Genomic DNA, 15000 nt, shown 5'->3' with positions numbered 1-15000 from the left:
CACAGACTGAGGCAGAGGTGTTTCGGTGACTCGCATATTTTAGATCGTTTTAAACTTTCTTTGTAAGGGTGGACACCTAACCCAACCTAAACCCCCACCAAATCTAAAAAAGAACAGTCCGCAGCAGAAAACTCTCCCGCAGATGACATTTCCCCGGGTTTCAACCAAGTCTCTGTCAAAAATAGGAAGCCCAGCGCATGTGAAGTAAAAAAGTCATGTAGGATAAAAGGTTGATTTGACGATGAGCGGGCGTTTACTACAGCCATTTTCACAGGACGTTGAAGCGTTGTTGTGATGTCTGAGAAATGTCTTAAAGAGACAAATTTTAAATGACGAAGATTTCTGAACTGTTTATGTCCATCATCATGACATGCTTGAGGACGTGACCGGCAAAAGGGAGACCAGACAACAGGTATATCTGACAACCCATCAGGTGAAGTTGAACACTTTGATCCAGAACATCTTTTGCGATGAGAACCCTGATGTATGAAGCGAGGGCGGCGCGCCATGCCAAGAACAGCACAGCGATTATAGAGACTGACCGGCAGGTTTGACTGAGTTTCAGGATTAAGACAATGCAGATCCAGAGATGAGTAAAAGAGCATATTAATCATCCACAAGCCGGAGGGCGACAATGAGTCCTGGAGCACCGCCTAAACACTTATAAAAGCAAGCAATGAGCCCAGGAGAAGCATCAACACAGACGTCCTACATTCACGTATACACAGCCAGGTTTAAAAACTGCGTTAGCCAACACACCAAGCAATGACGGCGCAAGTAAATGGAAAGCAGCCCTTACTAAGACCACTTACACCAAAACTAGCATACAACCGACACAGCAGTGACCGACCCTCCAAAATAAAGTGTTTACTAACTTATGGAAGACGGAGGAAGCGGCCCGCTTCGTGATGGCGAGAGCTCGCGTTTGGCAGGTGAGACAGCTCGTCTGACAGGAATTTTCTGGTCAGTTTGTCGGAAAGTTGTTGTGTTAAAAGGTAATAAAACAAAGCAAAAATAAAAACAAAAAATAAAAAACTTTGAAAGTAAAGCAAGGTAATAAAAAAAACAGTCCGGGGGAGCAGCGGCAGTCAGACACGCCAGCGATCGCTCAACCGTAAGATTCAACCATATTACTCAGTTTCCTGAGCACACTTCATTATTATTGCTCATTTATTCTTTTGCTGGAGATTATGACTGAATTTAGAAATAGATTTGAAGCAAATCTTTGTGTTTAACAAAGGAGATTAAATATGTGGGCTGATGGATGTGTTCAGTGGAGTGAGTGTCCACCGTTTCCCCACTCCACCAAAGTAAAGGAGTAAAGAGAAAGTAAAGAGGCTGAATGGAGGAGGCTCGTTCTTTATCCTCGTGCTGCAGATGCTCTGTTTACCTGTTTTCTCAGTGAAGCGTTCAGTTTTTACTCTTACAGAGTCGCCATGTAGATTGCAAATGCACCATGGAGAGACGCAACTGACTCTTAAAGGCAATGAGAGACGGGATTGGTTTAATGCAGGTTCTGCTCAACACACAGCCAGAACTCATTAAGGGTGCAGAGCGGATTTATCTGTCCCTAAATTAGCAGTGGTGGGTTCAGACACGTCCTTATTGCTTTTGGGCTGTGCGCTTTAGACTTTGCACCGAGATCATGAAAACAGAGCCCCTTGTACTTCCTTATGTCCCCTACTCTAGGCAGGGATAGAAGATCACAGCACACACACTGATGGCCAGTCTGATCCCACTCACATGAGCATGAGCTGATGTGTGTTACAGGGAATAAGCAGCGTGATCGCAGCTGTCTGCAAACTGTATCTTAAAATAACCCTCTGTGTGTGTGTGTGTGTGTGTGTGTGTGTGTGTGTGTGTGTGTGTGTGTGTGTGTGTGTGTGTGTGCAGCTGGAGGCCGGGGTTCCTCTGCCCAGTCCTGCAGAGCTGATGGGGAAAATCCTGATCAAGAATAAGAAGAGTTCCCATAAAGCCGACGGCAGCACCCGCAAGCGCCTGACGGAGCAAACGTCCTGCAGCGACTCCTCCTGCGAGCCCTCGTCCCCCAGCGCCGGTCAGATCAGATGACCTTTGACCTCTGCTAATGCTAACTCTCTCTCTCTGTGCTGCTAATGCTAACACTGTGGCACGCTGCACTGCGCCAGCTGAGCATATGAATAAAGGCCCACAGTTTCTGTCTTTCAGTCTTATAATAATAATGATGATGATGATGATGATGATGATGGTGATGATGATGATGCTAATAATCTTCCATGGGTAGATCACATTTAAATGTTCAATCATTTACTATTTATAGAGAGCAGATTAAACGCGAGCATCAGCTCTGATGCTTTGAATAGATGAAAATAAAGAGTCGCCCTACAGGTAAAGCTCATACTCCTGCAGCAGAACAGATGAGTGCACATCATTACTAAACAGCTCATTAAGTATATCAGAGAATAACAGACGAGCTGCTGATGAACAAGTAGTGCTGCGGCTTATATGTACAGTTAAAGTCAGAATTATTAGCCCCCCTGAATTATTAGCTTCCCTGTTTATTTACAGTTGAAAGCAGAAGTGTACACACACTAGAAAAAGGAGCATGACCATTTTTAATAAATGTCTGATGGTAAAGCCCTAACGTTTAATATTTTAGGTCTGTCAGGATTACCTGATTTATATTTGCTCAATGCCAGAATAATGAGAGAATTTGTTTATTAATTTCTAGATAGTCAAGAGTGTACACACATGTCCTTGGTATTTTAGTTTTGCTTTTAAACTGTATAACTTTGTAGTTTTGGCCCATTCCTCCTGCAGAATTGCTGTAACTGAGTCAGATTTGTAGGCTGTCTTGCTTGCACAAGCTTCTTCAACTCTGCCCACACATTTTCTACAGGGTTGAGATCAGGGCTTTGTGATGGCCACTCTAAAACATCCACTCTGCTGTCCTTAAAGCACATTTGAACTCATTTGGCAGCGTGCTTAGGGTCATGGTCTGTTTGGAAGAGCCATGATGCTGCCGCCCCCATACTGCACAGTTTGGATGGTGTTCTAGGCTTGTGCGCTTTCCCCTTTGTCCTCTAAATGTAACACTGCTCATTATGGCCAAACAGTTCAATCTGAGCTCCATCAGAGCACAGGACATGTCTCCACACATGAGTCTTTTCCCAGTGTCATTCAGCTAATGGTAATGTGGCTTTGTTGCTGATTTTCTCATGTTGTCACACAGGGAAGCAGTGTGTTTGAGCTTTTCCTTCAATACTATTCTACAGTTGTGCCTCACATTAACTCAAATGTTGTCAATCAGCCAATCAGAAACCTCAAAAACTCTGACATCATCATCTGAGCTTTAGCAGACGCAGAATAATCTTACTGTGTGTAAACTTGACTTACAAGAAGAGTTAGAACAATTCCTCAAACAATCTCTCACTCATTATTCTGCTGTTAAGCAGAACAGAAACACATGTGATCATCCTCACTTACCTAAGAGAGAAGAAGTTTAGTCCCGTTAACAGCTGACTTTATTAAAAATGTTTAACAGAGAGCAGATTTCTCCAACACATTTCTAATCATAACAGTGTTAATAACTCATCTGCCATGATGACAGCACATAATATTAGACTAGATATTCTTCAAGACACTAGTGTTCAGCTTACAGTGACATGTAAAGGCTTCACTAGGGTAATTAGGGTAAAGTTAGGGTAATTAGGCAAGTCATTGTATAACAGTGGTTTGTTCTGGAGACAATCCAACACTAATATTGCTGAAGGGGCGAATAATATTGACCTTAAAATGAGTTTAAAACTATTAAAAACTGATTTTACTCTAGTTGAATTAAACAAATAAGACTTTCTCCAGAAGAACAAATATTATCAGACACACTGTGAACATTTCCTCAATCTGTTCAACATCATGAGGGAAATATTTAAACTAGAAAACAATCAAAGGGGGTGAATAATTCTGACTTCAGCTGCATATATGATGATGAGCCTGTATTGTATTCAATAGAATTTTTCATCTGTTGTCAAATGATTCTTGTTTTAATCATAAATATATCTGTACATAGAAACTATGGTTACACTCAGTGACATTGGCGACTGTCTTTCCCGAATAAATCAGCTTAAACAGAGACGTGTACTGCAGGAAAACACTCGCAGTCTAGTTTAGTTTGGATCCACAGAACAACAGTTCAGCGGCTCCGTCAGTTTGGTCAACTGGCGTGTGTGTGTGTGTGTGTGTGTGTGTTTAGGTGTTCAGTGTGTTGCTGAATATTAAAGTGAATGTGTTTGTGTATCAGGATCACTCCATCAGGAGATGGCGGACAGTGATGCAGCAGAGCGCAGACTGAAGACAATGAAGTCCACAGGATCCAGCAGTGAAGACAGAGGTGTGTGTGTGTGTGTGTGTGTGTGTTATTGTTGTTGTTGTTGTTGTTGTTGTAATCTGAGTGTATTGTGTGTTGACCAGGGGAAGAAGAACTGGAAGACGACAACGATGAGAGTAAAAAGTCCACTGATGAGGTAAATGAAGATGGTTGTCGCCCTCTGCTGGTCTCTGGCAGTAAACGCTTCTTCACTGTAGTGATTTCCATTATTCAGCTCCATTCATTTTAAATTTACAGTTTAATACTTTCATTTTAAATGTAGGGTAAACCAGCTTAGTTTTTAGTACAACTTAATGAAACAGAACTTGTTTATTGGCAACTAATTTAAATGAGATAAGTTTATATTCTTCCCAGAGATGGGTTGCGGCTGGAAGGGCATCCGCTAAAAACTTGCTGGATAAGTTGGCGGTTCATTCCGCTGTGGCGACCCCGGATTAATAAAGGGACTAAGCTGACAAGAAAATGAATGAATAAGTTTATATTCGTCAAATATATATGATTATACAGTGTGTGTGTGTGTGTGTGTGTGTGTGTGTGTGTGTGTGTGTATGCATTTAAAGTCAGAACTATTAGCTCCCTTTGAATTTTTGTTTTCTAGTTTTAATATTCCACTCATGCTGTTTCTCAGATTGAGGAGTTGTTCACAGTATTTCCTCTAATATTTGTTCTTCTGGGGAAAGTCTGATTTGTTTTATTTCTGCTGGAATAAAAGCAGTTCTTAATCTTTTAAAGTCATGTTAAGCTCAATATTATTCGCCCCTTCAGCAATATTAGTGTTGGATTGTCTCCAGAACAAACCACTGTTATACAATGACTTGCCTAATTACCCTAACTTTACCCTAATTACCCTAGTGAAGCCTTTACATGTCACTGTAAGCTGAATACTAGTGTCTTGAAGAATATTAAGTCTAATATTATGTGCTGTCATCATGACAGATGAGTTATTAACACCGTTATGATTAGAAATGTGTTGGAGAAATCTGCTCTCTGCTAAATAGAAATTGGGGGAAAAATAATCGGGTGGGGGGGGGGGGGGTGATTCTGATCTCAACTTTATATGTTTTTTTATTATTCAAAAATATTTAGTTTTAGGGAACTACATAGTATTAAAAAATTTAATATTGCAATTAAAAAACATTTAATTAAAAAACTCCTGTTAATGATAAAATGTATTTTGAATTGCAAAACCTTTTTGTCTTATTGAGTTTGCTAAAAAGTTTTAAACCCATGCATGCTGGAGTAATACTGTGTCTTTATCATTCAAACAAGCATATGAAGATTTTGAAGTTAAGTAAATTGTAATTAAAAATAAAAAAGTAATAAAAAAACATTTAATTAAAGGAAATTCCATTGATAAAGAAATGCACTGGGAAAAATGAACTACTGCCGTTTCATGCAGTTACACCCACATGTTTTATTGGTCAGTTCAGTTCATCTATATTTGTACAGCGCTTTTACAATGCAGATTGTGTCAGAGCAGCTCCACATAGGAGATCGTGTGCTCATTCCTTTTGCTTCTGTTCTGGCCTTTTTTGTGGATCCAAAATCTTTGCTTGTAAGTTGAAAAGTTTTGAACTCTGCTGCTCAGTGGCCGGTATCTTCTCTCCCGATTCATTCATTCATTTTATTGTCGGCTTAGTCCCTTTATTAATCTGGGGTCGCCACAGCGGAATGAACCTCTAACTGATCCAGCACATTTTTACGCAGCGGATGCCCTTCCAGCCGCAACTCATCCCTGGGAAACATCCACACACACATCCACACACACACTCATACACTACGGACAATTTAGCCTACCCAATTCACCTGTACCGCATGTGTTTGGACTGTGGGGGAAACCGGAGCACCCGGAGGAAACCCACGCAAATGCAGGGAGAACATGCAAACTCCACACAGAAACACCAACTGACCCAGCCGAGACTCAAACCAGCGACCTTCTTGCTGTGAGGCGACAGCACTACCTACTGCGCCACTGCGCCGCCTCTTCCCTCCGGATGAAAGGCCTTATTCTATTGGTCAATCTGGTCAAACTGTATAATAACTTGTATGTTAGCATCCACACTCCACATCTGATGATGTGACGACTCCTACACTGATCTTCAGTCCAGCAGTGGAGCAGAGTGAAGCTTCATCAGCAGAGGAACAGCACAGCACATCCTGCACACACACTGCATTATGGGGACACAGCGCAGTTCAGAAGAGGACAGAGTGCTGCTGTGTGTCTGTGAGCGAGACAGCAGGTGTGTGTGATGATCGAGAGCCGCGGTGTCCAGAGTCATGTCAGCAAACCACCAAGAAGAAGAAGAAGCAGATCCAGCAGGAGGAGCTGTGGAGGCTGGAGGAAGCTGAAAGGGCTGATAACCCTGATTTACCCAGAACACATCAGAGCACAGCGGCCCGACTCCCTGCAGCATGACATGTGCAGCTCCACTCCCCTGTGTCCAGCAGAACTGCTCTCTAGAGCTCCACCGGGTCAACATACATGAGCCAAACCTCTGCTCACTCCTGCCCATGCTGAACGCCGGCTTCAGTGGAGCAGCGGTGGAGATCTGGAGCTGTGGACGATGTGGAGCATGTGCTGTTCTCTGATGATCCAGCTTCACTGTCTTTCCCACATGCGGGAGAGTCACGGTGTGGAGAAGCCCCACAGGAGCGGCCCACCCAGACTGCTGATGCCCAGAGTCAAGCATGGGGGTGACTGATGTTCTGGGCTCAATATCACGGCGTTCACTAGACCAATACTGCTGCTAGATGGGTGCTGGGTCACTGCCAAGGACTACTGACCCATTCTGGAGGAGCATGTGACTGACTGATGCTCTAGATTGTGGAGTGTGCTGGTGTGACTGTGTGTGTGTGTGTGTGTGTGTGCTGGTGTGGCTGTGGTGCGAGTGTGTGCTGGTGTGACTGTGGTGTGTGTGTGTGTGTGTGTGTGTGTGTGTGTGTGTGTGTGTGTGTGTGTGTGTGTGTGTGTGTGTGTGTGTGTGTGTGTGTGTGTGTGCTGGTGTGGTGTGGTGTGTTTCTGAAGCTCTTCTGACTCTCTCTCTCTGTCTGTCTCTCTCTCTCTCTGTCTCTCTCTCTCTGTCTGTCTCTCTCTCTCTCTGTCTCTCTCTCTCTCTCTTTGTCTCTTTCTCTCTCTCTCTCTCTCTCTCTCTCTCTCTCTCTCTCTCTCTCTCTCTGTCTCTCTCTCTCTCTCTCTCTCTCTCTGTCTCTCTCTCTCTCTCTCTGTCTCTCTCTCTCTCTCTCTGTCTCTCTCTCTCTCTCTCTGTCTGTCTGTCTGTCTGTCTGCAGGGATCGGCTGCAAATGAAGCTTTTGCCACTGAGGAAATGTCTAACTTGGTGAATTATGTTCAGCCTGTTAAATTCACTAACTTTGAGACGTGCAAAAGTAAGTGCTTCTGTCATTGTTGAAGATGTTGGATCGTTGATGCTGAAGTGTGTGACTCCGTTTGCTCGTTTGGTTTCCGCAGAGGTAAACCGAAGTTATGAGATGTCGTCATTTGTGGAGACCAAAGCCATGGATCTGCTGAAAGAGTCACCGGTGGAGTTCATCGAGTATCCTGCACCGGCGGAGCTCTCTGCACATTACAGTGTACTCCTGTGTTTAGTCGGGTTGTGTGCTGTAAGACTCTTAACTCATCCATGCAGATATAATAAACTTCAGCTGAGCAGAATCTACCCGAAAGGCACCAGAGTCGACTCCTCCAACTACAATCCTCAAGTGTTCTGGAATGCCGGGTGTCAGCTGGTCGCGCTCAACTTCCAGACCTTAGGTATCTTCTGTCTGAGACTCTCGACGTACTGTGTGTGTGTGTGTGTGTGTGTGTGTGTGTGTGTGTGTGTGTGTGTGTGTGTGTGTGTGTGTGTGTGTGTGTGTGTGTGTAGGTGGTTTTGGAGAGCAGAGAGCCAGATCTTTGAGTTTTCAGAGAGCTACGGGTGTCAGGAGGAGCTTTACTCCATCGGTCCACACACACCTGATGAGACACTGAAGTGTGTGTTTGGTTGAAGCCTCCTCTGCAGCTCCACATGTGCTGCTCACTTCTGTAAAACCCAGTCCGTCCTGAATGAGTTGGTGTTTTATTTTGATGGATCATATGTGTGTGTGTGTGCGTGTGCGTGCGTGCGTGTGTGTGTGTCAGATCTGCCCATGCAGCTCAATCTGGGCGTATTCGAGTACAATGGCAGATGTGGCTACAGACTGAAGCCGGAGTTCATGAGACGGATGGACAAACAGTTCGACCCGTTCACCCAGAGTACAGTCGACGGCATCATCGCACACACACTCTCTTTGAAGGTGAGATCATAGCTTGAGCCAGGCACTGTACAAATCTTATGTGCTATTTACTTAAACATAATGTGTGCAGTAGTGTTACCACGGTAAAGTCCACCCTGTTGGTCAAATGGAGGCGTCCACTGGTGGATGAAGCTTCACTGCCTGTTCGGTGTTTCCAGTGCACAATGTTGATTTCCTTTAAATTTAACTCATATCTGACTCCAGTTTGAATGTGAGAATGTTGATATATTTATCTTTCGTTTTTTCTGACTCCATCATTCAGAAGATTCTATCAATATATGATTTAGATAAATGTCTGAACCCTTTATCTTCACTCGTAACTATTACATTGGTTCATCCGGGTGCTCATGTCGCTCAGAGAGATCGCCCTGGCTGATGTTGTCCCTCAGGGTCACACTCTGGTCAGTCTTGAATATTAAACAGAGGTAATTGACTAATACTTTTAGATGAACGTTCACATGCTCGCTCACTCTAAAGTATTTTCTCTTAGTCCTCCTTAGATGTACACCTCTGAGTAAAGACAATATCATTTCCAGTCAGAGGTCAGGGCCATTATTATAGATGTACCTGACTACTGGACTCTATAATCACTTTGCTTTCACCAAGCCCATGGTTCCTATATACACTTAATTTAGAATAACATTACTTTCAAACAAAGGTCGGGTACCCAATCTAGGTTAGTCATGCAACTCCTTGTTGTCCTAGATGCAAATTAGTCTACTTAAATCAATATCAAGAGTCAGTCGGATCCCTAAAATACATTAAGTGTGCCAATGCTCCATCTCAACTGGATTCTAGTCTGTCTACTGACCTGACGCAAGACGTGCGGAAACAAGGATACAGCGTAATCTACTGGAACTAATAATTACAGAGTGAGCAAAATATGTTCAAACATTACAATTTAATAGTCAGGTAAATGTGTATTATGCCCATTCATTCAGTCAATTCATAAACCATCAATACAAAACATCAAATTATCAAAGACAAATCCAAGATTAAAAGATGCAGACCTGACTGCAAATTATACATAACATTGAGCGTGAGAGATCCACACTGATCTGGGTAGCAGAATCACGCAGAACATTAAGAAACTTTCCCTTAAGTAGTCAATCCAAGAATCCTCTCCTTGAGGAAGGGGGTGTGTGAATAATAAAAGGCTTTTGCATTCAGTGGAAGAGTGTCTGCCTGTAGGAAAGGCACAGCCTTCACAGTGCTTCAACAGATACCTGAAGGCAGGCACGTGCACACATAGGGCTCAACCTGTGCAGTGCACATGCCCTTTTTAGTCTTGGATAGAAAGTGCCCTTCCAAAATGATCAAAAGTGCCCCCGCGACGCGGCACACCTTCGGTCCCGCCCTTCAGTAGGCGCGCGACAACACCGCTCTTGAGTACGTACGCGACAACACCGCTGATCAGTATGCGCGCATCCACTCTGCAGATCTGCAACAGCAGCAACCCCACCCCAACCACCCCCCTTTGGTTGCACATGCCCTTTGGACGGTCTCTGCACGGGCCTGCCTGAAGGTATATATCTATTGTTTTGATTATGTCTATTTCTGAGGGAATGAGACCATTGAAGCAGTCGCACTGAGACATTTCAAATGATATCAGACATGATAAAGTCACTTGGGTTGATTTAGAACACTCAGTCTTTGAAATGACCATTCAGTGTGAGTAGAGTGAAAGCGGGCTGAGTGACCAGGGTGGGTTTCAGGAGATGTTATAAATGTAATTGGAGGAAAGGAGGGGAGCTGGTTTTCCTGCATTCCCACCTGCTGTGTTGTGGAGCCGATTGCCTCTGTGTTTTCAGCTCATGTTTGAATTGTCAAAATTCATCAAAGTATTTGTGTTATCTTAAGTCTTACACCACTATTTTTTAAAGTAGGTTTTTTTGAGTGGTAGATGATGATTTCAATATTATTAATGGAATGCACTTTAATAATTTAAGCAAATAAACTACTTTTTATGCATATTTATTAATGAAAATTACTCATTCATAAAATGTAAAACATATTATTAATAGTGACATACATGCACAATACATTTTTGCCAAATATCATTTTATTACATGTTCCACTGATAACAAAATGGTATATACAAGTCGTTAAACAAATCTATTTGAAATTTACAGCAGAATTTGTGTATTGCATAACATATAAAACCAAATTAAAAGCTGTATCTGAAAATATTAGCAACACAATCAATCAATCAATTAATCAATGCAGTGAAATTTCCCCAAAGGGTGCTGCAGTGAATTTGTGTCAGAAACGTAAATCAGTTTGTTTTTGGGGGATTTTATTTTGGGGAAGACTTGTATAAATCCAGTTTAGCAATTCTAGATTTTCCAATCCTGTCATGACTCCCTCATCCTGCAGAAGTGCTCAGGGTTGGTCATCCCTCTGGCAGTTCTCTGTGCATTCCCACACTGTAATATAAACATACGTTTATTATTATGAAATTATGCAATTGTGTATTTCAAATGTTTAAGGTTTACTTAAACACAGTTAGTACATAAACCATTTCATTGCATCTCTGTGAACAGCGATTCTCCAAATTGTTTGAGTGAACACTGCTGCCTGACACTATAACACAAGTACACGAGTATTCTGACCAATAATGGTGTTTTCAAAATGTAAACTAGTGAACAAAGAAAAAAGTTTATAAAAACAAACCATGTTTATACAAGCAATAGTGCATTCAACAATGTAGTGTTTGAGCTATATTTCAGTATTTTGTAAAAATGCAACAATATAAAAGGCAGTTTTCTGAAAACCTAAATATCTGAAACAGCTTATGACACTTACATTGCACTCCGGGATGAGCTCTTCCTCTCTTTCATACAAACACACCAGCAACAGAGGACGACAGCTTTCATCTCATCCCTGATTTAATGTGAGGTCTGATGCAACAAAACTGTAGAAATAAGCAATATTGCATAATAATAATAATAATACACAAATAACATTATTAAAAATAAAAATACCTGCTGGATGGCAAATCAAAATCTGCCTGAGTAAACGGCTCCTTTTTTGTGGGAAAATACTGTGAACATTTTCTTCATTCATCTGAAAAATTAAGCAAACGAATATTAGCATTTATATACAGTATTATATAGCAACACAGTTAATTACATTACATCATCAATTATTATTATTATAACCTTTATTTTACCAGGAAAGACACATTGAGATTAAAAATCTCTTTTACAAGAGCGTCCTGGCCAAGATTAGGCAGTACACAAGTCACATGAGTCCAACAGACAACAAACAAAACACAATTTACAGTTAACGTGAATCACACTGACAACTATTCAAAACATCTACAAACTCGTGTTTCAACTTCTAAATCTTTGATAGTCTTTTTAAAAGCATGCAGTGAAATCAAGTCTTTGAACTGCAACTGTGTGCGCAGATTATTCCAAGCAAAAGGTGCTGCGTATTTAAAAGCCTTTTCCCCATCTCAGTCCGCACTTTAGGGACAGAGAGTAAATACATATCCTGTGAGCGAAGACCATAGTTAAGAACAGGCTTTTTACAAATATAATTCTGGAGATATGATGGAGTAAACCCAGTATAGATTTGTAAACAACAATATGAAAATGCTTGAGCCTACCAATGGACAAAGCAGACCAACCTACCCTAGTATACAGCACACAATGATGAGTAAGGGATTTAAAATGAGTTATAAATCTTAGTGCACCATGGTAAACAGTATCCAAAGCATTCAGACATTGAGACGAAGCATGCATATAGATTACATCACCGTAGTCCAATGCCGACATGAATGTTGCCTCAACCAGCTTCTCTTTAGCACCAAAAGAAAGGCAGATCTTACTTCTAAAATAGAGGCCTAAAATCACTTTTAATGTTTTCACCAATTGCTGAATGTGAGTACTAAAAGAAAGTGTATCATCAATTAAAATTCCAAGATATTTGTACTGGGACACTAATTCAATCTCTGCACCATGAGTAGTAACAGGGCCTAGTTTTTGCTTGGCTTGTTTTGAATTTGAAAATAATATAAGTTTAGTTTTATTGGCATTTAAAACTAATTTTAACTCAGATAGATTTTGTTGAAGTACATTGAAAGCGATCTGCAGTTGAGAAAGGGCCAGATTAGGTGTAGATGCAGCCGTGTATATAACTGTATCATCCACATAATAATGAAAATTGGCATTTTTGATATTTTGATCAATATTATTTATATATATAGTAAAAAGAAGAGGCCACAATACTGAACCCTGTGGAACACCTTCAGTTACATTCAAAGTACTAGAAGCAAGGCCATCCACTTGCACACATTGATTTCGATTTGTAAGATGGTTTTTAAACCAACCAATAGCATGATCAGATAAACCAATACTTTTGAGGCGTTGTAACAACAAAGTATGATCCACTGTATCAAAAGCTTTGGAGAGGTCAAGAAACAGGGCTGCACGATGTTTTTGAGTGTCCACAGATTCAATAATATCATTTAATACCTTTAAAACCGCTGTAATAGTGCTGTGTTGCTTTCTGAAACCTGATTGAAATTTTGACATAATATTATTTATTTCAAGAAATTCCTTTAATTGATTGTTTACAGGTGATTCAATGACTTTAGCCTGGATAGACAGCTTAGAAATGGGACGGTAATTATTTGCTTGTGAGGCGTCTCCCCCTTTTAACAGAGGGAGAACAAACGTTGATTTCCATATCACTGGGACTTCATTTGTTATAAGTGAAAGATTAAAAATATGAGTCAAAGAAGGAGCAATAAAAGCAGCTGCTCAATTTAAAAAATAAGCTTCTAATTTATCAGGACCGGGCGATTAAGAAACATCTAAATTCGTAAGGGCTTTACACACCTCTGAGGTTGCAATTGGTGAAAAATTAAAAAGCTGGCTTGACTGGCTTGAAAAATTACAAGGCTGGATAGACCTCTGGCTGCATAGCTGACTCATCCACCTGGGTAACATTTAGTGAGTCCAACAGAAATCCAGATGCTATGAAATGTTCATTTAAACAATTGAGCATTTCATTTTTATCACTAATTGAATGACAGCCTCTCATAACGAGAGATGGAAGTTCTATGTGATGATGCTTTTCAGTTAGGGAATTGATTGTTTTCCAAATCTTTGAGGAGTTATTTACATTATTAGATGAATTTAAAAGAAAATAATCAGATTTAGCTTTTCTAATCAAAATCTAATCAATGCTGTGAAAGTAGCCTAATGACCACATCAATTTTTTAAAATGAAAATTACAAGCCTCAAGACGAAGCAGTGGCGCAGTAGGTAGTGCTGTCGCCTCACAGCAAGAAGGTCGCTGGTTCGATCCTCAGCTCAGTTGGTGTTTCTGTGTGGAGTTTGCATGTTCTCCCTGCATAGCGTGGGTTTCCTCCGGGTGCTCCGGTTTCCCCCACAGTCCAAACACATGTGGTACAGGTGAACTGGGTAGGCTAAATTGTCCGTAGTGTATGAGTGTGTGTGTGTGTGTGTGTGGATGTTTCCCAGAGATGGGTTGCAGCTGGAAGGGCAGCCGCTGCATAAAAACTTGCTGGATAAATTGGCGGTTCATTCTGCTGTGGCGACCCCAGATTAATAAAGGGACTAAGCCGACAAGAAAATGAATAAACAAGCCTCAAGATTCATTTATTTACAGTGTGTGTGAAATATATCTGAAATGCGACACTTCTCTGCATGTGTCCGCTGTCCTGTGGATGAACTGGAGTCAGTGTGAGCCCCCCGGTCAGACCTGGTGTGCTTTTGACAACACTGACTCTGATTCAAGACACAGTTCATATAAATGACTGACCAGAGCGGCTCCTGCATCATCACACACTGCCTCAGACATATCTCTGTAGCCCCAGACTGGCTGGAAGCTGAGCCGGGTCAGCAGCTGCACGAGAGTCCATCTGAGAGAGCTGGGCTGCTGTTGGCAGTGGTGTTAGTGTGGCCAGCAGGGGGCGCTCAGCCTGTGGTCTGTATGATGTATAATGATGGAGAAACAGGACTGTAGTTGTTCGGATGAGAAGTTAAACTGATGCCCTGACTCACTCACTCACTCACTCACTCACTCACTCACTCACTCATTCACTCATTTTCATTTCAGCTGAGTCCCTTTATTAATCCGGGGTCGCCACAGAGGAATGAACCGCCAACTATTCCAGCATATATTTACCACAGCGGATGCCCTTTCAGCTGCAACCCAGTACTGGGAAACACCCATACACACTCATTCACACACACTCATACACTAGTGTCAGTGTAGTTGATCAGTTCCCCTATAGTGCATGTGTTTGGACTGTGGGGGAAACCGGAGCACCCGGAGGAAACCCACACCAACACAGGGAGAACATGCA

At 41.8% G+C, this 15000-nt stretch overlaps 1 protein-coding gene across 17 annotated transcripts in view; it reads left to right on the top strand.

Moving 5' to 3' along the window:
* plcb1l (phospholipase C beta 1-like) overlaps nt 1-15000 on the top strand; it is a 151016-nt gene that overhangs the window by 107629 nt on the left and 28387 nt on the right. For 16 of the 17 annotated variants that reach the window (XR_015518883.1, XR_015518884.1, XR_015518885.1 and 13 more), the window contains 7 exons: nt 1894-2056; nt 4280-4369; nt 4450-4502; nt 7655-7751; nt 7834-7918; nt 8012-8136; nt 8503-8657. Coding sequence is in view for 6 of the 17 variants with exons in the window: in XM_087298663.1 (XP_087154789.1) it covers nt 1894-2056; nt 4280-4369; nt 4450-4502; nt 7655-7751; nt 7834-7918; nt 8012-8136; nt 8503-8657 (768 nt within the window). In the remaining 11 variants the exon portion in view is untranslated. Of the gene's footprint in view, nt 1-1893; nt 2057-4279; nt 4370-4449; nt 4503-7654; nt 7752-7833; nt 7919-8011; nt 8195-8248; nt 8658-15000 lie in introns of those variants that run through there. The other variant, XM_087298666.1, reaches the window with a different exon arrangement.

Source organism: Danio rerio, chromosome 20 (assembly GCF_052040795.2).
Source record: "Danio rerio strain M-AB ecotype USA chromosome 20, GRCz13ab, whole genome shotgun sequence".
Taxonomy (NCBI): Eukaryota; Metazoa; Chordata; class Actinopteri; order Cypriniformes; family Danionidae; genus Danio; species Danio rerio.
Note: the sequence above shows the minus strand (reverse complement) of the source record. Positions and strands in the feature narration are given on the sequence as shown.